The sequence below is a fragment of the Notamacropus eugenii genome, chromosome 3 (genome assembly GCF_028372415.1).
Source record: "Notamacropus eugenii isolate mMacEug1 chromosome 3, mMacEug1.pri_v2, whole genome shotgun sequence".
In the NCBI taxonomy this organism is placed as follows: domain Eukaryota; kingdom Metazoa; phylum Chordata; class Mammalia; order Diprotodontia; family Macropodidae; genus Notamacropus; species Notamacropus eugenii.
Window position 1 is genome coordinate 175,656,696 of NC_092874.1, and position 23,306 is coordinate 175,680,001.

The 23,306-nt window shown below is 37.4% G+C and overlaps 1 protein-coding gene across 1 annotated transcript in view; it reads right to left on the reverse strand.

The window, feature by feature from the left end:
• Positions 1–23,306, reverse strand: part of TAF3 (TATA-box binding protein associated factor 3) — a 252,072-nt gene that overhangs the window by 87,841 nt on the left and 140,925 nt on the right. Inside the window, exon 3 of the mRNA XM_072653403.1 lies at positions 743–2,574. Within this exon, the coding sequence (XP_072509504.1) occupies positions 743–2,574 (1,832 nt within the window). The remainder of the gene's footprint in view (positions 1–742; positions 2,575–23,306) is intronic.

Consider the following 23,306-nt stretch of genomic DNA (forward strand, 5'->3'; position numbering starts at 1 on the left):
GGAAGGGGAACAGTATGGAATAGGATTGGAAAAGTAGCCAGAAGCCAGCTAGTAGAGGGTCTGAAATGTCAGACTAAGGCTTTTTTATTTAACCTAGAAACAAGTGATTAATGTAGATAAGAGTTGGCTATTACTTCTATAATGTTGTTCTATTTGGGTTATGAATTTTAATATATTTTCAGTGTTTAGAAAGTCTAATCACAAATGAAGAAAATCACAAAATAGTGTGTGTAGAGTGAAAGGAACCTCAGAACCTTCATTCTGAAGAAGAGGAAAGTGAAGCACAGGAAGGTTAAATGACTTGTCCAAGGACACACAGGTAGTAATAACAGGATACTGTTTTCAAATGTTAAGTAAGTCAACCTAAAAATAAAATTGTGAACTGATTTTTCCCCCCCTATTTTAAAACTAACCTTTCTAGTAAGGATGGCTAGTTTACACACAAAGTAAATGTGTGTGTGCATTTCTTTTTCTTAAATATTTACTTTTTTATATTTTACATATATTTACGTATATAAACTTATATAAACACACACAAATACCCAAGTATGTATGTGCATATCAATATGCACATACTATATATATGTATATATATACGTATATATATATATATACATATATATATACGTATATATATACATATATATAGGGGTGTGTGTGTAAAACTGTCATGACTTTGTTTATCTGTAGTTTTCAAAAGGCTTTTATTCAGATAATGTATAAGATGATAAGAATGACTTACCTTTTCATGTTTGTGTTTTTCCTTTTCCTTTTCTTTTTTCTCCTTTTCCTTTTTCTCTTTTTCTTTCTCTTTCTTCTCCTTTTCCTTTTCCTTCTCCTTCTCCTTCTTTTTCTTCTTCTCCTTTTTATCTTTCTTCTTATCTTTCTCTTTAGGCTTTTCTTTTTCCTCAAACAACTTTTCAGGAAGAATTGGAGACAAGGAAGGCAGCATTGATGGAAGCCTCATTGCTGCTGCAGGACTGAACATGGGTAAAGCCATTTCTTTAGGAGGTAATACAAGTGGAGTTGAAGGAGCTTTTATCTTATCTTCTTTTCCTTTATCTTTCATTTTCTCTTTCTCCTTCTTTTCTTTCTCTTTTTTGCCTTTTTCTTTTTCTTTCTTTTTATCTTTGTGCTTCTCTTTCTCCCTCTTCATGATGCCATCCTTCAACCTTACTTTTGCATCAACATCATCAAAGTCTTTTATTTTGAATTTGTAGGGATCTGAGTCTTCATCTTTAATAAGGTCCTTCCAAGGAAATTTTGTTTCCCGGTTGACTTCTTTCTCTTTCTCCTTGATTTTTTCTTTCTCTTTGCTTTTCTCCCTACTCTTTTCTTTCTCCTTCTCTTTCTCCCTGTCTCTCTCTTTCTGTTTCTCTTTCTTTCTCATTTTTGTCCTAAGCTCCTTTTTCAATTTTTTTTTCACTTCCACTGATGAAGTCATTTTGGTTTTCTCTTCATATACTTTGAGAAGAGGTTCTGGAGTAGGGGGAGAAGCAGAAGGAGAAGAGAAATATGGAAAACTGGTGGGGATATTGGAAGGAGTTCCCATGTTTGCTTTCCGAATAACCTCATCAATGGAATCATCCATTGTCCATGAAATATCTGAGCTTGAAGTTCCCCCTGAAGGAGGGATAGGGGTGGATCCAGCCTTATTGAAATTGTTGGAAGATACTGAGGCTTTGGGAGTGGCAGTCTCTGAAACAGAAATCCTCTTAGGGCTAGTAAAAATTTCTCCTTCTGATTCTGAGCCTGAGGAAAATTCAAAGGGATCTGGTTCACGTTCAGCACAAGCTCGTGCAATCACAGCATCAATGGAATCATCAATAGTTTTGTCAGTTACAACAACCTTTTTGGATTGGTTCTCACTGTTCAGTTTCCCAGAATCGGGTGGTGTTGGAATTTGTTTTACCTGGATATTCTCTTTGCCAATTTTGTCACTTAATGCAGCCAAAGGAGTTCTGTTTGGTGTTTCAGCTTTGACTGGAGTTTGAGAAGTATGAATTACAGCTTTGGGACTCTTGGGACTCTTGGGGCTCTTAGCACGTCCAGGAGATTTTTTCTCTTTGGATACAGTTTTTGGTGAACGGATAGGACTTCCAACCATTGCTGGTGATTGAGAGGTTTTAGGTGACTTTGTCTTTTGTCCAGGAGAGCTAGTTTTGGCCTTGGTTTTGGGTGTTAATGTTTTTGTTTCTAATGTTTTAGGAGTTGGCACCTGTGATTTTGCAACTGGAGCCAACATTGGTGGTTCTGGTGAGGGAGGGGCTAAGTCTGTACTGTCCTGTACATGAACTGGAGAAAGCATTGGTGGAACCTTTTGAGTATTTATTGAACTAAGTGGTTCTCGTGGTTCCAATACTACATCAAGGGTGTCCCCTTTGGTACTTGCCAGCCGCGGTCGTTTCATGGCAGGCATTTCTTCAGCTTCAGGACTATCTAATGGTCTCTTGCTCAAGAAATTCTCATCATTAATGGTCTCATCCTCCTCCATCTCTCCTTCTTCTTCCAAAGGAACCTGCATGGCTTCTGCTGATGTGCCCCCATCAGTAGGCACCTGCTCCTCTTCTTCCTCTGTTATAAAGCAGAAAAACAAAAATTGCTTTTGGAGTTTGCCTAATGCATAATAACAGTGCCTCAAAGTTGGATTACTAATAGACATATTACTTATATAATAGGTAAGGTAATATAGTAGAACTCAAAAGTCTCTCCAAACTGTAAAACCCAAACAGTGTTAACACTGAGAGAGAGAAAAATAGTGAATACGTAAATATAAGGAATAATATAAAAGTAATAAAATTCTATCATCAACTAATAGTGTTATTACTGGATGTTTTAGAGGCTGTTAAGAAAGCAGCTGTAAAATTCTCTGTAGATATAAATGTGTCAAAATAAAGACCTCATAACTTTTAGGATAACTATAAAATGCACACAAATAAGGTAGTAATAAACACCTTCCATTGATACAGTAAGTTAAAGTAGAAGTGATCTTGACAATAGTTTATTAAAATGTTTTCCTTCACATATCTACATGTATAATAATCATTAGGTGATACTTATTGCAGGAAAAGGACATACCATTATATGTTCTGTTTCTACCTTTTCCATAAACGTAGCCTCCAGAACTTTTAATCTAGTACTTTTCAAGATCACAGAAATGTATTATAAAGCAATTAGCACAAGGTAAGATCATAAATTTATCACATTCAGATGAGATTCTCCAAAAAGCTAGGTATGTGGACAGATTTCAGGAGGTTTATTAAAAAAAAATACAAGTGTTATTTTCACTAACCTCTAATTGAAATTCAGCATTTCCTTCAATCATGAATGTAGGCAACAAGATATTATTCTGAGAAGGGTCCCTGGGTTTTAAGAAACTGCCAAGAGTCTATAACATACAAAAAATTTGGAACCCCTATTCAAAGGAATCAGCAAATCTAATTATCCTAAGACTTATACAGTATTCATTAAATTATTGAAAAATATAAATTCAATTATTCAAAAATAGAGTAGGATGAAGTAATGTAAATGAATAACTGGGGGAAGCAGAGTTGAAAATATACACAAAATGAATGTAAACTTATAAGACAAAAATCCCTGTAACTTAACAGCCTTTTCTTCCACATAATATTTTACTCTTGTTACTGAGAAGTTCAGTAGCAACTCAATTGCAGAAGTAGAGCTGTGAGAGTTGTGCTCCTATAATTTAAGTTTGATGGAGAGGCATCCTAGCAAAATGAATGCAATGTTAGATGTGGGAGCCAGGAAATGTGAGTTAGTCTCCTAGCTCAGATGCTTAATAATACTTTGATTGTGGGCAAGTAACATGTAAGAACCTCAGTTTCCTCATATCTGTAAATGACAATAAAACTGACAATTCTGCCTTCACAGGATGGACTGCTGTAAGAAAAGTGCTTGACTAAATTTAAAAAATTATATAAATATGAGCTATGCACTAAAGTGAACCACACCCTGCTTTTCTACCCTAAAGGAATGATCTGGTCCTGGATCAGTTCTCTGGGTGAGAATCCTACAAAGCTGGGACTTATCTAGAAATTCTGTGGGAAAAAAAGGGAAAATACTTGCTGTGAAGTAGAAAAGGTTTTACCTATGGAATCTGAGGTATACTAAAATTCCACCTCTGAAATCTGTGTGACCTTGGGCAAGTCATTTCCCTTCTTTGGGCCTCAGTTTACTCATCTGTAAAATGAGGGACATAGATTAGATGGCTTCAGAGGTCTCTTCTAGATGTGAATCTATGATCTATGAACCTTCTGAATGAGCTGAGCTAGAGATTCTGAGTGAGATTAAACTAGTTCCAAGATAGAATCTGAGTCTAGGTCATTTCTAGAAAGGGCATGGGCTGGCTTCAGATCAAACCAGATTTCCCTCTGCAAATGTCTAAAAGCTATATTTTAGTGAGGCAATTCTAAATATGTTGTTTCATTTTATTAGCTTAATTTCTTTACCAATCGTCTTTATGCATAATTATCATCTCAGTTTCAAAAACAAACCAGAAGATCTGAATTGAATGGCATGAAATTTAGGTGGTTTTTTTTTTAACCTCTTTTAACCTAAGTAGGGTCTGCTTTATCACTGAAGAAGATGAAAACAAAAAAAAGCAACAATAGGCAATTAACATGCAAGAGCCTCAGTTTTCTCATCTGTAAATAACAATAAAACTGACACTTCCAAACTCATATGATGGACTGTTGTAAGAAAAGTGCTTGACAAATTCAAAGAATCATATAAATGTGAGCTACACATTCAAGTGAACTGTTAACACCCTGCTTTTCGACCCTAGAGGTTGATCTGGTCCCTGCATCATTATACGAAACTCACAATGCTGTTATGTGAATAATTACTGAGTAATAATTATTGAGCATCATTCTCTTTTCCTAAGTATCTTTCTAATTTGCTACATTTCTTTTAAAGTTTTATTGCTCTAATCTTTCTCCTAACCTCCTGACTCCTATCTCCAACTGCCTACTGAACATCCCATAGACATGATAAACTGAACATGCCAAAAACTGAACTTATTATCTCTACTACCACTTCCTCCAAAGCCCTCCTCTCTTCTAAATTTCCTTATCATTTTCAAGGGCACCACAACTATTCCAGTCACCCAGGTTAAAAATCCAGGTCTCATCCCTGACTCCTTACTCTCTTTCTTGCCCATATTCATTCTGTTGCCGAGGCCTAACGATTTTACCTTCATAACATCTCTCTTATATGCTCCTTTCTCTCCTCTTCCACCATCCTGGTACAGCCCCCTCATCAGCTCAGGTTCACTCACCTTCACCTCAGGTATACAATTATTTGCCAAATTTTGTTTCTATCTCCACAATATTTCTTACACCTCTTATTTAGATGGCCAACATCCCCTTTTCAGGCCCTCATCACCTCTTGCCTAGATAACTGCAAAAATCTCATTGTTTCCCCAGCCTCAAGGCTCTCTGCTTTCCAATGCATATAGATGCTCAAATGAGTTTTCCGAAAGTTCAAATCTGACCATGACAATCCTCTACTCAATAAACTTCAATGGTTCTCAGCTGCCTTCTCAGATCAAATATTTATTTATTATTCCCTTTCCCACATATTACAGTCTATTCAAACTGGCTTATTTTCAATTCTTCACACATAACACTACACCTGTGTGTCATTGCACTGCTTCTCCCTCATGCCTGGAATGCACTCTCATCTCACTTTCAACTCTTAGAATAAATACCTTGTTTCTTTTCAAAACTCTGCTCGAGTGCCCCCTTCTACATGAAGCTTTTCCTGATGTCAACAGATACTAATGCCCTTGTCTCCTTCCCCGTCCCCCAAAATCACATTATTCTTGTTTTGTACGTATTTGTTTACGTATACCCTGTTCCCTGATATGAAGTTAAGCTCCCTGAGGACAAGTTCTATGTCACTCTTGTGTCTCCATACCCTAACACAATTCTTGGCATATATTAGGTGCTTGCTAACCCAAGCACACAAAAACCTTCCTTGCTGGAATGAGTAAATGCAAACAGTTTGTTCCAATGGTCAAAAGGCGACTAAAGCAGGTGCTGCAAAGTGCTGAGACCTTGGTCAAACATCAAAGACACCAAGGTCATCCATTGCATCCTTGGCCATTGCCAATAATCTTGACTTTTCTCCTTTGTTGGTTGACTAATCATTGGGGGACAAAACAGTCTTCCATGACAACTGAAAAGGACTCTCAACTTTGCTGATTCTATGAATTGTAGTTTATTTTGTAATATTAAGGCAGGAGACTATAAAATAGAAAAATTAAGTTTATCTAATCTGCATCTGGTGGAAAAAGAAATTGTGTTGATGCACATGCAAAGAACTGGAGAATTAGTTTTAATCTATAAAAAATCTTGAACCTGTGCTCTAGGGTAGGAAAACAAATATGAACTGAATATTTGATAGTTATTGCTTATTGCTTTAATAACTTCTTTATTCCCAGCAATATGCCCATTTAAATTTGATTTTTTTTGACAATAACATAAAACTTACATAGCTATGGTTGAACAATATTTTAATATTGAAAAACATTTGATGTTGCCATGCTGGGCAAGAAAGAGAATGAAAAACAGGGTATGCAAGGCTCATTTCTGAGTCACTGGGACTTTTTACACAAATACCATGACAAGTCTGTATGACTGATAGTCAAAAAGGATCATGCTACAAATGTTAAGTTCATAAGATTACAACTCAATTGAAGTGTTTTTAAAACTATTCAATGCTGAAGTAATCATATTTATTTGTCTTCGAAAATGCCAATATTTTGAGACAGTAAGACAATTGATTTTGGTATCCCCTTTCACTGAAAATATCAAATGGCTTCATACCACCTTCTGACCACTTGGAACTCTTCTCTCCTTTCCTCCCCCCCAATATCCCACCTGAAGTTCACATTTCAGAATTCAGACCTATCCACACTCTCCCATCAAAATACAAATATTTGATATGGTTGACTTTCTCAACATTCTAGCTTTTCTTTTAGGTGACAAAGTCATAGTTTTATGTAAATATATCATGTAAATCTGTTAACATTTACCTCCCCCAAGTAACCCATATTTTAACAAGGACTTATGAACTCATGACCTTAATAAATAAAATAGATTTTAGAAAATTTCAGATACCTATAGGTCAATGAGTGAAAGACTTTGGAATAGAAATAGCTTTTTTCTGCTCTTCAGACTGTCCCAAGTATATACAACAATTTAGATTACCTAAACAAACAGAAAACAAATAAGAGGGAAAAGTGAACTATTTGTTGTTAGATTTTTAAGCAACTAACTAAACTTCTTGGAGGTCAAATTCTTTATCTACAATTAACCACACTCAATAAATTTGAAATATATTCATACAAGCAGCAGGTGGAGTAGGTTTCACTTGAACTCCATTTTCATCTAAATTGTTCAAGAGGATGGACACACACACAGAGTGTGGTGTAGGAATACAGTCAAATTCAACAGGGATACAGAGAGGAAGAGGGAGCATATGAGAAAGGATAGATTGAGGGGAGAATCAGTCAAAAACCCAAACTCTAAGCTTGAATAGTGAATAGGAGGTTAAAAGGAAAAAAATAAAAGGTAACAACTTATAATAAAGAGAGAGCAAGTTATATACAGAAAAGAAAAAGTAAAAGTGAATAGGAAGGAAATATACAATCAACTATTATAACTGTGAATGTGAATGGGATAAACAATTAATCAACAATTATTTATTAAGAGGCTACTTTGTGGCATGCACTATGCTAGGCGCTGTAGGTACAGGTACAAAAAAATGAAAAAAATCCCTACTTGGAATAAATTTACAGTCTGATGGAGGAGGTAAAAATCTAAAAAATGCATGCAGCATAAAGTTAATAAATATACCTATGTACAAAATAATTAAATACAAGGTAATCTGGGAGAGAGGGCATTAGCAATTGGGAGGGTTTCAAAAAAGGATTCCTTTAGAACATAGTGCCTGGACTACATCTTAAAGGAAGAGGACTCTGTGAAGTGGAGGTAAAGAAGGCCTACATTACATTCCAGGCATGAAGAATGGCCAATGCTAAGGCACAGACATGGAGAATGGAATGCCATGAAAACAAAAAAGGGAAAAGTACAGTTTTTCTGGATCAAAGAATGTGGAAAGGAGAACAATGTCCAATGAAGCTGAAAAGATAGGTTAGGGCTAGGCCTTTTAAAAGCTAAGCAGTTAAGGCAATGGGAAACCACTGGAGTTATCTGAGAGGGGCAAACATATGATTAGGTTTGTGCTTAAAGAAAGATTACTTTGGCAGGAGTGTGTAGTATAGACTGGAGTACTGAGAGACTTGAGACAAGAAGACTGATTGGGAAGCTGTTGTAATAATACAGATGAAAGGAGATTAGGGCTTGAAATAAGGTGGGAATTATGCAAGTGGAGAAAAGGTACAAGATGTGAGAGATGGTATGAAGGTAGAGACAGAAAGACTTAACAACTGACAGATATATGAGAGGAGAGAAAGAAAGGAATCCATGATAACGCTAAGATTGCAAACTTGAAATCTGGAACAATAGTGGTACCTTCAACAGAAATAGGAAAGTCTGAGGGAGGGAAGAGTTTATGGGCAAAGATAATGAGTTCAGTTCTAGACATGCTAAGTTTCAGATATCTCTAGGATATTCAAGGTGAAATGTCCCAAAGGCAACTAGTAGTAATACAGGGCCAAAGTTCAGGGGAGAAAATGGGGCTTGGATATGTAGATCTGGAGGTCATATGCACAGAGACGATAGTTAAGCAGAGAGCAGATGATGATGTTATGGAGAAAGAGAGTGAGAAAAGGCCTAGGCCAGGTTCTTGAGAGTCACCCATAGCTAGTGGGCATATTGTGGCTTTTGGGTCAGGAAAGGAACATGAAGAGGAGCAGTCAGATATGTAGCAGGTGAACCAAGAGAAAGTAATACAATGAAAATCCACAAAGAGAGTATCCAAGAGGAGAAAGTAGTTATAATGTCAAATAGAGATGACAGGTTAAGAAAGATTAAAACTAAGAAAAAGCCACCAGATTTGGCAATTAAAAGATCAATGGTAACTTTAGAGAAAACAGAGATGATCAAACGGGATCACAGATAAGAGGGGAGGTGACCTTGGAAGTACAGGAGAACAGCAGGGGCCAGCAACCAGCACAGTGCCCAGATCAGAAAGTACAGGTATCCTGGACTCTGAGGTTCCTAACACTCTTTTTTGAGAAACCAGAAAGGGACTTGAACATCCTATAATCCCTGAAGCACTATGAACTTCAAAGACCCAGGGTAAGTCAAAGCAAGGCTGACTGTCTAAGCCAAAGCCAAGAATAGGAGGGGCCTAGTCCAAACACAAAGATCTAATTCAGCAACTAAAGGTAGAAAGATGAGTAATCAAAGAAAAAAGCAATCAGTATCAAAAATTATTGCAAGTCAAAACCTACTAATTTCAAGCAGAGAATTAAAAGGAAAAAAATGGATTAAAACAATTTTGGGGGAGAGACTGAGTTTCTATCTTGCCTAGGCTAGAAGTAAAAGGGTCACTCCACAGCCTGACCCCACTGCTGATCATCATAGAAGCTCTGACCTATGATGGCTCATCCATTCCTTCTTCGACTGCCTGGTGAGCTCCCAGGCACCCACTAGATTGGCAAGAGACCGAATGCAAACAGGCAGTAGTATTACTGAAGCTCACAACTCTCAAACTCAAGTGATCCACTAGTCTCAGTCTCCTCGGAGCATGGACTACATGTGCGCTGCTATGCTTAGCCAGAAAAATAGCTATTTCCATAAGAACTACATAGGTACCTGGAAGAAATGAAGTAAAAGCTCAAGGAAAGAACTGGAAGGACATTAAGTGACTTTGTAAGAGAAATGGTAAAGCTTACACAAGAAATGGAAAACTATAGCAGAACAAATTGAAATCCAAATAGACTCTATGAGATATCAAGAAATATTAGAACAAAATTAAAAGAGAAAAAAATGTAAGATATAAAATATAAAAAACAACTACCCTGGACAGGCCACAAAGATAGATATCAATTTAAGAGTCATTCTGGATGCTGTATTTCAAGAAATAATAATTGAAAACTGCCCAGATATATTAAACCAGAGGGTAAAGTCAAGAGAGAAAGAATCCACTGATTACCTCCTAAAAGAACGTCAAGAAAAAAAAAAGTCCCAGGGTGGCAGAGCCAAAATCCAAGGTAACAAAGATCCACAGCCAAAAGGAACAACAGTCAGGATTACAGTTCTCCCTTCCATATCATGGGGGTTAAGGGCACAGCACCCCCAAGATATGGAAAATCCCTGCAAAATTTTTTGGCCCTCCCTTCAGGCCAGAGAAAAAGTCTGAATTTTTTATTTTTCTTTTATGGGATGTTTCCAGTACCTTATTTTAAAATTTGGATTAAGTATTTGGTCTTAAGTATTAAGTATAGGCTCTGTGTCACCTGCTGGCCTTCACACGTCATCAGTGGCTTCCACAAAATTTCCCCAAAATTCCCATTTAATTTCTTATGTTGAACCACAATATCCTGAAATCGTGATAGGGAAAGTTACAATATGAAGAGATAACTGTACCTAAAACCTAATACCTGAGGACATCTTAGAATGTGATATTCCAAAAGACAAAAACTATTGGCCCACAATCAAGAATACCTTACCCTACAAAACTGAATATTACCCTGGGTAGAGTAATAAAAGACTTTCAAACATTTCTGATAAAAAGACCAGAGCTGCACAGGAAATTCTGAAATATAAACACAAGAGTACAGAGAAATCTAGAAAGGTAAAATTAGTTGAACTGGACAGAGTTATATGATGATGTAGGTGCTAACATTCTAATAAGGGGAGAGGAAATAAGAGTCTCTTCAAAAGAACAGAGTTCCTGGGGAGTAGGTGGAGACTGGTTCTGTTCCAACAGTTTTAAGATAGGGAAGGTAAGGACGTAAAGGGAGAAATAAACTAGTGCAGATAGGAGGAATAAGAGGTGGAATTAGATACTTCTCATAATTGGGATGTATGAGAACAGTATAACAAACATGAAGGAGAGAATAGAGAGGGTGGTTATCAAGTGAACTTCATTCTTATCTGAAACAGGCAAACACATACACATGCAGCTTGGTAAAGAAATACATCAAACTCAACGAGGAGACGAGTGGGAATGGGGGAGGGGGTTAAGAGGCAAGATCATATCAGAGAGGGACCAGTCACAAGAAAAACAAACTTACTATCCTTAAAGGAAGATACTTGGGGGGCTAGAAGGAGGGAGGGGGAAAGAACTAGAATTGAATGGAGTGCCTTAGATTGTCTCTTAGGCAACTGGGGAATGGCTGGACATGTGCTATAAAATCATAATGGAATATTACGATGCTATAAGAAATGACAAAAGAGATGATTTCAGAATATCCTGGAAAGTATGAAATGATAAAGAGTAAAAGCAAAGGACCAGAATAATTTCTATAAGGACAATACTGTAAAGTAAACCCAAGATAAAAGAAAGTCTTAAAAAGCCTAAATTCAAGTATTTACAATGTCTCTAGAGGATCTGTGATGAAGCCTGTTACCCATCCCCAGACAGAAAGGTAGTGAACACATGTGCAGACAAGTGCATTTTTTGATATGGCCACAGTATGAATTGCTTTTGTTTGACTATGTTTATTTGTTACACAAAAGTTCTTCCCCCTTTTTTATTTCCAGTTCCATGGCAGGGCAGGGGGAGTGCAATATAGAAGGGCAAACAATAATTATGCCAAAAAAGGGTGCCCCAAGTCAAGTGTGTATAATATACATGGAGGAGGAGAGAAAGAAGTTCAGAAAAAAGCACAGACAAGACAGACTGAAAGTAATATGTAGAGATTATTTTGTACATTTTTTTAAAAAGAGAGAGTCATGGTTTCACAAGATCCTTTTTGTGTTGTATGGAGGGAAATGCATCCTTTGTTGATGTGTATGTTCAGAATTTTTTTTAACTCTCAAACAACCATTTTTACAATATGTTCCCTTTAGCTGCAGTAGCTGCCCTTGTACTTTCAAATGGAAAAAAAAAAATCCCAACAAATCTCACTTATAAAGTGAAAGAAAAATCAGTTTGAGAAACATACCATCTTTTGTTTTCTAAAAAAATATTCTTTACTATACACAACATAGAACACTTATATGGACCAATTAAATTTGCTTTGCAACTATTTACATTTAGGACAATAACATTCAATCCACAAAATTCTACAGCAACTTTTCAGTCACTACCACCACACTTCCATCAAGATTCTTATACAATATTTTTAAATTTATTGACAAACACTGTACTTAATGTTTTTGATGGGGTTTTTTTTTGGGGGGGTGGCAAATTGGCAGTCTTGGACTTGAATCTATCCACAATTTTTGCTTATTTGGTTCCTTCAAATGAAGGAAGGTTATATTCCCTGCAAGAACAATGTACATACTCACAAATAAGTGTTTAATTTCATTATTTAAGCCATATTACTAATAAAACCAAAATCGTGGATTTACTTTCCCAAAAGCCAGCTCGCTTCATGGAACTGACAATGTGTAAAAAGATTATATACCTAACTCTGGCTTTCCATTTCCCACTTATGCTTCTCAACTGATGACAGAATGTGGATGGTTCATCGCAGATCCATTGCCACAATTAGAAATATAATAAAATGAAAAGTTCTTCTGAGGGTAGATCAGTAACATCAGTATATGATGATTATATTAAATTTGTACCAAAGAAAAAAATCTACTTTTTAATTAGAGTGGTACCTTTGGAGTCAAAAGATCTGGGTTTAAATTATACTCCTGACATTTACTACCTTTATGATATTGGGCTGAAGTCACTTCAACTCTTTGGGTCTCAGTTTCTTCATCTGTAAAATGAAGAGATTGTACTAGGCTGCCTCTGAGGTCTCTTCCAGCTCGACATTTATGATCCTACTTTGTAAAAGAAAAATCATAATATGGAGACATCTTCTATATGCTCCACTGACTATTCCATCTTCAATTTCTAAAATGATATTCAAATTCTGTGCATCACATATATCTACATATACGCAATACATGTATGTGCACATACATATATATCTACATACACATACCTATATACGTATAAACTCTACAATTCCACAAACAACAAAACAGTGAAAATGAAAAAACAAAGATGAAGTAAAGCATAAAAAGTGTCAACTTCAAGAAGTAGCTTGAGGGTTAAGTTCTAACCTAGTGTAAATATTGACTTAGAACAAAATACTTTCTTAACCAAAACTCTAAATGTACTTAAAGCAACACTATAATCTAAAAAGCTTCTGGACATGAAAAAGGGAAATTGTTTTCATATGGCATGAAAGCTTTTTATCTCCTTAACTACACAGATGCAAGCAACTTTCAAAAGCAATGGCATTTCCCCAAAATAAACAGAAAAAGTACATGCAAATCCAATCCTAACTTGTATCCCTAAAGCCTAAACATACAGGAAAAAATATGCTATTTACCCATATTTATCAGAATCAAATGTAGTGGTATTTCTTTCTCATGACTTTAAAATTGCACATTAAACCTTTCAAAACTGAAATTCCAAATCACAAGTCCTTCATTCATATAAATAGTGTTTATTATTGGCCAATGGTGACAAAAAATATTTTGTGCTATTAGTGGAAGTCCACCTTAAGTTTATGCTTTATATTACCTTTATGCTATGTATTCTTTTTGTATATGAAAAAGCTTATATTTCAAAAGTCAAAACCAAATATATTTGCAGTATCTTAACTCAGTTCTTTCAAGTGACTTTGTCTAGCTAATACTGTGACGAAGTGTCATCAGAATGCTATTATAATTAACCACAATTTGGTGCTACAGAAAGAACACCAGATAGGTTCTAGATAGTGTGAATTCAAAGTCCATTAGGCCACTAACTTACTTTATAATTTTGAGCAATTTACCTGAGTATTTGTTTCTTCTTTTGTAAAAAGGAGCTATGAAGTCATAGGTCAAGATCAAAAGGATGGTGAAATTGGTGAAATTAGATGATCCCAAGTCTCTTCCAAGGATATAGGATGATGAATTGTTTACATTAGAATAGGAGAGAAGAAACAAGTGTCCTCTGAGAAACCTAATGTCTTCAAGGGTCAGAGAGAAAAGCAAATAAACCATTTGGAAGGCCTGGGGGTGATTTTATTTATCTATTTTATTACAGGAAGAAGGAAATTAGAGGAAAATAATACAATGGGAAGAAAAGGGAAGAGGAAGGAGGTGAATTTACTATAATAAGGATATGTTGAGATTTACAATATATAAACATAGGAGCAACAGGAAGGCATAGCGACGTAGGAAGAACAGGTATATCCCATGAACTTCAGTTTCATACGAACCAGACTAAGAACTGAATATAGTCAGGTACTAAAGTTCCTTCTAGTTCTAACAGTCTATCTACATTCAAAGAAAAGATAGCAAAGACAATCATGTGGTATGACCTGAAGGGCAGAGAACTTCTGAAAGTTCTATTAAACTGACTTATCCTGTTTCCAGAGGGCCCCAGTAAGGATTCTGAGAGGAGAATTGTTAAGAAATTAGCAATTACAAATTACAAAGGAGAAACAGTGGTACAGTGAAAGAAGACTAGCTCTGGAGTAAGAGTGTTGTTCAGTCATTTCAATCCTGTCTGACTCTTCATGACCCTATTTGGGCTTTTTTTGGCAAAGATACTGGAGTAGTTTGCCATTTCCCTCTCCAGCTCATTTGACAGATGAGGAAACAAAGGCAAACAGGGTTAAAGTGACTTGCCCAAGGTCACACAGCTAGTGTCTGAGGCCAGATATGAACTCAGGAAGATCAGTCTTCTGAATGACTCCAGACCTGGTGCTCTATCCACTGCTAGGTTCAAACCCAGCTTTGTCTGCTGACAAGCATATGTGAATTTGGGCAAAACACTTCACTTCTGGAGCTTGAGCTTCCTCATCTAAGAATGGATGAAGCAGCTAAGAAGTCCTTTCAGCTACAGCTCTATGATCTGATGATCCTGTGAACACTTATGAATGTCACTTAAACTGAACAGAGAAGTTCTCAAATGGAAGTCAAGGTAGGTAAATTTTAATAAGAAAGCAAAGAGTTCTGAAAGTTTGGGGAGGAGGGGGAAGTGGGGAAATGCTGTTTCAATACTTTGTCTAGGGCTACTTTTCAAACAGGGGAAAAGGTGAGGTATCAATTACGATGCAATTTTTCAAGCTTTTTACAAAATATTTTTAATCTGTCATATTAATATTGTATCAAATTAACAGATCAAGCATTCAACAGGCATTTATTAAGTGGCTACTATGTGCCAGAACCCTACCAGGCACCAGGGATACAAGAACAAATAAGATATTTACATACAAAGACAAATTAGACACTTAGCACTCTATGAGCAGGTTACATTTTTTTCAAATGAACCTATTTGACTTTTAAAAATGAAATTATTGGCAAAGACAAGATAATTAGGCAATGACAATTTATACAATACAACCAATCAATAACACAGTATGTTAAGAATAGTGACAAAAGTATGAAGATGATGCTGTGTTATAAATAGCTACATATATATTGACCTGTAAAAAATGCACTGTTTCCCTAACATTCTGCACAATGAAAAACTAAAATGCTATATAAGCAAGCCAACCTGAAATGACACCTAGTATTATAAATGGCCTAATCTATATGTTAATACTGTTGTATCACATAACTGCAGCAATACTAAGATAACAATATGACTTTGGGGTTTCTATGGCTACATCCTGGGCTAGCGTGCCTGAAAGGGTTTAGCTGCTGACACCACACACACATTCTGAGTGCTTCTCTTTCGTTATTTATGATATGATTTATGATAACGACAACATCTCCTATTTTCTCTCCTCGTCAGATACAATAAATTGCTATCGTTAATCACGCTTCTTGGTTCAGCTATGATTACAATAATATAATAGGACCTACCTATGGGTAATATCATGTATTAATTTTTTTAAAAGAAATACACAAAAGTAGACTTCTTTGGACATTGTCAATGAATTATTTTTAAAATCTTCCTTTAATTACTTTTGAATAAATTCTATTAATTGAGTCTATGCCTAAGATTCTATGCAGTTATAAATTCTCTAAACAGATTAAATTCATGATCAAATGCTATAAATCTCTATTTCACACTTTCTTAAATTTATGATAGCTACATTTTTCCTTTGAATTTTTAAAAAAGGCAAAATTTTCTATATTGCCTTGATACAATTAAATCTCATTGCCAAATCTTTTCACATACATGCAAAGATCCAAATTTCTATAGAAAAATCATTTTATATACAACTGTTTTAAAATAAAAATCACAGGGATAATTTCCAGGACTTGATTGTTTAAAGAACACAAAATGTATAGTTCATAGGAAAAAAAGTGACATTAAGAACTCTACTGTCAAAGCTCATTTTCATAAATCAAACTGGATATATTTTACTTAAGAATCAACAGACTTGTTATTTACAATATTATTTTAATAACTTTTGAATTGCTTAAATTTTCATGTTTTCATTTTTGATATTTTCTTAGCTACCAACAAATTTTATAGCTTTAAAATTTAGTCACTACTGTCACTTCAGCTACACTAAAAAAAAAAAAAAACCTTAGATTGTTGGTCAAGCTATGAACTGTAGTTTCAGTGCAGAATGCTTTTAATTAAAATTAGTAACTAAAGGTCTAATCACTAAACTGTAAGAATGAAGAAAGGGGGCTTTTTGAACTGTATGAAATAATTAAAACTAAAATATGGCTAACAAGGGAAAATCTCAGCTGCTACTACTGTAAATCACTTTTATGCCTCTCTACATTCTTGAGCTTCATTTTTTCTTCTTGTTTCATTTTGGTATCAATATAGAAAAGACTGTTCATCAAGTAATGGCTTTTGTATTTTTAATGCTTTTTTCCCCAGTATATCTTGCCACTTTGTCACTGAATTTGGAAAAACAGGAATAAAGTTTTTAATTTTAAGCCTTTCCATAAAATTATACTATTAGTAGTACTTCTCATTTCCTATTATTGCTCTTGTTTGTGTTTTCATTTCCCTAAATTATCTGTGCTTACTTAAAAGGCAAGGCAGTGGGGTTGGCACAGCAGATAGAATGGAGGGCCTGGAGTCAGAAAGACTCATCTTCCTGAGTTGAAATCTGGTCAGACACTTACTAGCTATGTGACTCTGGGCAAGTCACTTAACCCTGTGTATCTCAGTTTCCTCATCTGTAAAATGAGCTGGAGAAGGAAATGGCAAACCATTTCAGCATCTTTGACAAGAAAACCTAAATGGGGTCACAAGGAGTCAGATAAGACTAAAAAACAACTAAACCAGCACAACAACAAATTCATAAGGCCATCCTACAAAAATGGAGGAAAAAGAAAACTTAACTTGATGTGATCACCTAAACTTAAGTAAAACTCATTTGGAAGAAGATCTATTTTAGAATGACAATAGTCTAAAGTACTAAAACATACTGCACAAGTATGTATGTACAATATGCCTTCCCATGCAGAATTTCTATAATAATTAAACGTTGTATATAGAAGTACACAAACAACTGAGCAGGTTATAAGGGGGAAAATAGAATTTTAAGCCTCTGTTCTTAAGTGTAAATACTTCTATGCTATGCTCCAAATTCTTGAACTTATAATCCTCAGGAGATGGTCTATAAAATATGCTTTTTTTCCGGGGAGGTAGATGGGGAAGAGCCAAGATTGGGGAATAGAAACACAGACCTGCTTGAGCTCTCCCCCAAAGTCCTTAAAATACCTGTAAAAAAAAAAAATGAATCTTGGGGCAGAGCCAAGATGGCAGACACACTTATGCAGGGTCTCCCCCCACAACCCATAAAATACCTGTAGAGAGGGATTCTCAACAAATTTTGGAGCAGCAGAAGTGGAGAACAACAGAGTGGAGGACATTTCCAGCCCACGGTGACCTGAAAGGCCCACGGAAAAGTCGGTTGCACCGGACGTGGAGTAGAGCCCAGCCCAGCCTTGGACATGTGGAGACTCCATAAGGAGAACACCTCGGGGGCGGAATCTCCAGTCCCAGCAGCGGGTCCTCAGATCCCTCAACCCACAGGCGCCAAAGGTCAGTGACAGGGTTTTATCAGCTGGCCAGGAAGGGAGAAGGGTCTTCCCACAGCTCTGGCAGCAGGCAGCGGCCACAGAGGCTGGACAGCAGCCCATACTGAAGCTCCACGGTTGGAGCATAAAAACCCCTGGGGGTACTGAAAAGCTGAGTCTTACCTCAGCCTTGGGTGAAGGCCCTGGCTGAGCTGGTCTTTGTCTCACACTGAATGGCATCCTTGTCCATCCAGCTTATCTGAAAATCAGCCCCCAGTGCTGACTTGGTGGAACTGGAGGACAGGTGGCTATGGAGAGGTAAATGCTAAGATTCTGGGCATAAAAATCTCTCTCTGCTTCCAGACTAGTACACACTTGATCATGCCACCTTGGAGGAACTGAGATCTCACAGATTCCCAGAGTATATCCTACTCTTGACAAAGGACCTAAAAGTCAAGTAACTGGTTGGGAAAATGCCCAAAAAAGGGAAAAAAAATAAGACCATAGAAGGTTACTTTCTAGGTGAACAGATATCTCCTCCCATCCTTTCTGATGAGGAAGAACAATGCTTACCATCAGGGAAAGACATAAAAGTCAAGGCTTCTTTATCCCAAACACCCAAAATAAATATTCAGTGGGCTCAGGCCATGGAAGAGCTCAGAAAGGATTTTAAAAATCAAGTTAGAGAGGTGGAGGAAAAAATGGGAAGAGAAATGAGAGAGATGAAAGAAAAGCATGACAAGCAGGTCAACACCTTGCTAAAGGAGACCCAAAAAAATGCTGAAGAAAATAACACCTTGAAAAATAGGCTAACTCAATTGGCAAAAGAGGGTCAAAAAGCCAACGAGGAGAAATGCTTTAAAAAGCAGAATTAGCCAAAAGGAAAAGGAGGTTCAAAAGCTCACTGAAGAAAATAGTTCTTTAAAAATTAGGATGTAACAGATGGAAGCTAATGACTTTATGAGAAACCAAGAAATCACAAAACAAAACCAAAAGAATGAAAAAATGGAAGATAATGTGAAATATCTCATTGGAAAAACAACTGACCTGGAAAACAGATCCAGGAGAGACAATTTAAAAATTATGGGACTACCTGAAAGCCATGATCAAAAAAAGAGCCTAGACATCATCTTTCATGAAATTATCAAGGAAAACTGCCCTGATATTCCAGAACCAGAGGGCAAAATAAATACTAAAAGAATCCACCGATCCCCTCCTGAAAGAGATCCAAAAAGAGAAAACTCCTAGTGTTGGGGGTGTAAGCTCAGTTCCATGTGGACAGTCTCAGGCAGGTAAAGGTGAGGACTTCTAAACCTTAGAGTTCTCATGAGGCCCCCCAGGGAACAGCTGGGAATTGAGGTGTGAGACCCAGGCTGTCTCATGCATTTCCGCCTCTTCCCTGTGGGAAACTTGCTGGGGAGAGCATCCCCGCCCTCGAGATTAATCCATGGTCTGAGCACCTATTGTTGTCTAAGGGCTGAGAACAGGCACGGTATTCAGGTGCAAACTATGCGGCGGGAGAGCTTAAGCAGGGTCAGGAAAGCCTGAAGGCGCTCTTAGTGCTGAGGGGCTCTTAGAGGACAGAAGGCCCCTCTTCCCTCTTCCCTCTCCCCTCTTCTCTCTCCCCTCTCCCACTCCCACTTCCATTCTCTTACTGTAAGATCTTTGCCTCCTTGGGGAGAGGATTCCTCTCTCCTGAGGAAGAATTCCCCCTCCACATGTAACCAAGACCCTGAATAAAGCCTAACCCTTGTTCGACTCTGGAAAGTCTCTTCTCTGATACATTTATCCAGTTTGGCCAGCCGAAGACCTGCAACAGGTAAGGAAAGACTCGGGTAGCCCTTAGGCCTCTAGGCCTGACATCCTAGGAACATTGTGGCCAAATTCCAGAGTTCCCAGGTCAAGGAGAAAACACTGCAAGCAGCTAGAAAGAAACAATTCAAGTACTGTGGAAATACAATCAGGATAACACAAGATCTAGCAGCTTCTACATTAAGGGTTTGAAGGGTGTGGAATATGATATTCCAGAAGTCAAAGGAACTAGGACTAAAACCAAGAATCACCTACCCAGCAAAACTGAGTATAATACTTCAGGAGAAAAAATGGTCTTTCAATGAAATAGAGGACTTTCAAGCTTTCCTGATGAAAAGACCAGAGCTGAAAAGAAAATTTGATCTTTAAACACAAGAATGAAGAGAAGCATGAAAAGGTAAACAGCAAAGAGAAGTCATAAGGGACTTACTAGAGTTGAACTGTTTACATTTCTACATGAAAAGACAATATTTGTAACTCTTGAAACTTTTCAGAATCTGGGTAGTTGGTGGGATTTTACACACACACACACACACACACACACACATACACACACACACACACACTGGTGAGAGAAAATGATGAAGCTTACTCTCATCACATTCAACTAAAGGAAGGAATAAAATGCACACTCATTTTGGTATGAAAACCTATCTTAAAATACAGGAAAGTGGGGGAGAAGGGGATAAGCAGGGTGGGGGGGATGATGGAAGGGAGGGCAGTGGGAGGAGGGAGCAATTTGAAGTCAACACTCTCGGGAAGGGACAGGATCAAAAGAGAGAATAGAAGCAATGGGGGGCAGGATAGGATGGAGGGAAATATAGTTAGTCTTACAAAACACAACTATTATGGAAGTCATTTGCAATACTACACAGATATGGCCTATATTGAATTGCTTGCCTTCTCAAAGGGAATGGGTGGGGAGGGAGGGATGAAGAGGAGTTGAATCTCAAAGTTTTAGGAACAACTGTTGAATACTGTTCTTGCTACTAGGAAATAAGAAATACAGGTAAAGGGGTATAGAAAGTTATCTGGCCCTACAGGACAAAAGAGAAGATGGGGACAAGGGAAGGGAGGAATATTAGAAGACAGAGCAGACTGGTGACAGGGGCAATTAGAATGCTTGGCATTCTGAGGTGGGGGGAGGGAAGAAATGGGGAAAAATTTGGAACCCAAAATTTTGTGAAAATGAATGTTAAAAGTTAAATAAATAAATTTTAAAAAAATACCAATGGATTCGAGGCAAAATGCCTTCCAAATCCAGAGAAAGAACTATGGAATTGGATAGCAGATAGAAACAGATCATTTTCTTTTGTATTATATTTTGTTTCATTTTATTTTATGGTTTCTCCCATTCATTTTAATTCTTCTATGCAACATGTATTTAATAGAAAAGTATGTGTAGGACTTACATATAAGATTGTATGCAGCCTCAGGTAGGGAGTAGGGAGGGAGGGAGAAAAAATGCAAGATATATGAAAGTGACTGTTGAACAGTGAAAACAAATAAAATAATTTAATTTTTAAAAAAATGACAACAAATAATAGAGTGAAACAGATTTCCAGCCCAAGACAGCCTGGAAGGCTAACAGGAAGGGTCCATCACACCAGGCTTGGAGCTGAACAGAGCCCAGCATGGGCAGTGCACGCAGATGGGATTAGAGCAGGCTTGAAGGCACTGAATCATGAGGAGCTGCTGTGGTTTCCAGATTTCTCAACCCACAAATGCCAAAGACAGCTTTCAAAGATCAGCGAGAAAAATCTTTCACCTGGGTGGGAAGTGGGGAACGGAGGTGGGGGTGGGGGACGGAGCGGTGGAGGAGATCAGGCCACAAGGCAGCAGCAGTCACTGTTACATCGACAGCTGCTTCTGGAGCTCTCAGCCAGCAGATGGTGGTAGGGGACTCAAGCGGCTGATCTGGGTCTCAGTCCTGAGATCAGAATGAGCACTGGCAGAGCTGGTGGCAGCTGTAGAGAAGGAATTCTACTTGCAGTTCCAGGGCAGAAAAAGAGTGCTTATAGTTGTTCACAGACCAGAGCTTGGGCCAGGACAGGAGTAAACACCTCTCCCTTGATTATGCCATTTTGGAGGAACTGAGAACTTACAGGTCTTGAGATAACTAGGAAAATAGCTGCATAAAACCTCTTGAGCCTGGGGTAGTATACTCTCCACTTGAGGGGCAGCTAGGTGGTGCAGTGGATAGAGCACCAGTGCAGGAGTCAGGAGTCAGGAGGACCGGAGTTCAAATCTCACCTCAGACACTTGACACTCACTAGCTGTGTGACCTTGGGCACTTAACCCCAAATGCCTCATCCTGGGTCATCTCCAGTCATCCTGATGAATATCTGGTCACTGGATTCAGATGGCTCTGGAAGAGAAGTGAGGCTGGTGACCTGCACAGCCCTCCCTCACTCAAAGCAAAGTCAAGCACAAGTCATGTCATCATTTCTCTGATAGCATGGTGTTCCTCGGGAACAAAGGACAAACACAAACCCTCCACTTGACAAAGGACTCAAAAGTTAAGTAATTGGCTAGGGAAATACCCAAAAAGGGAAAAAAAAATAAAGACTACAGAAGGTTACTTTCTTCCATCCTTTTGAGTACGGAAGAGCAAAGCATATAATCATATGAAGACCAAAGCATGCAAAGTAGGAAGACAGCAAGGTCAAGGCTCTTATATCCACAATAAAAAAATATATGAAATGGTCTCAAGTCACGGAAGAGCTCAAAAAGGATTTTGAAAGTCAAGTAAGAGAGATGGAGGAAAAATTGGGAAGAGAAATGAGAGTGATGCAAGAAAAGCATGAAAAGTGAGTCAACAGCTTGCTAAACAAGACCCAAAAAAATGCTGAAGAAAGTAATACCTCTAAAAATAGACTAATTTAAATGGCAAAAGAGGTCCAAAAAGCCAATGAGGAGAAGAATGCCTTAAAAAGCAGAATTGGCCAAATGGAAAAGGAGGTTCAAAAGCTCACTGAAGAAAATAGTTCTTTAAAAATTACAATGGAGTAGACGTAGTATTTAATGACTTTATGAGAAATCAATTAATTATAAAACAAAACTAAAAAACTGAAAAAATAGAAGACAATGTGAACTATCTCACTGGAAAAACAACTGACCGGCAAAATAGATCCAGGAGAAATACTTTAAAAATTATTGGTCTACCTGGAAACCATGATCAAAAAAGAGCTGAGACATCATATAGATTATCCAGAAATTATCAAGGCAATTATCAAGGTAAACTGCCTTGATATTCTAGAACCAAAGGTTAAAATAGAAATGGAAAGAATTCACTGATCACCTCCTAAAAGAGACCCCAAAAGGAAAATTCCTAGGAATATTGTAGCCAAATTCCAGAGTTCCCAGGTCAAAGAGAAAATTTTACAAGCAGTCAGAAAGAAA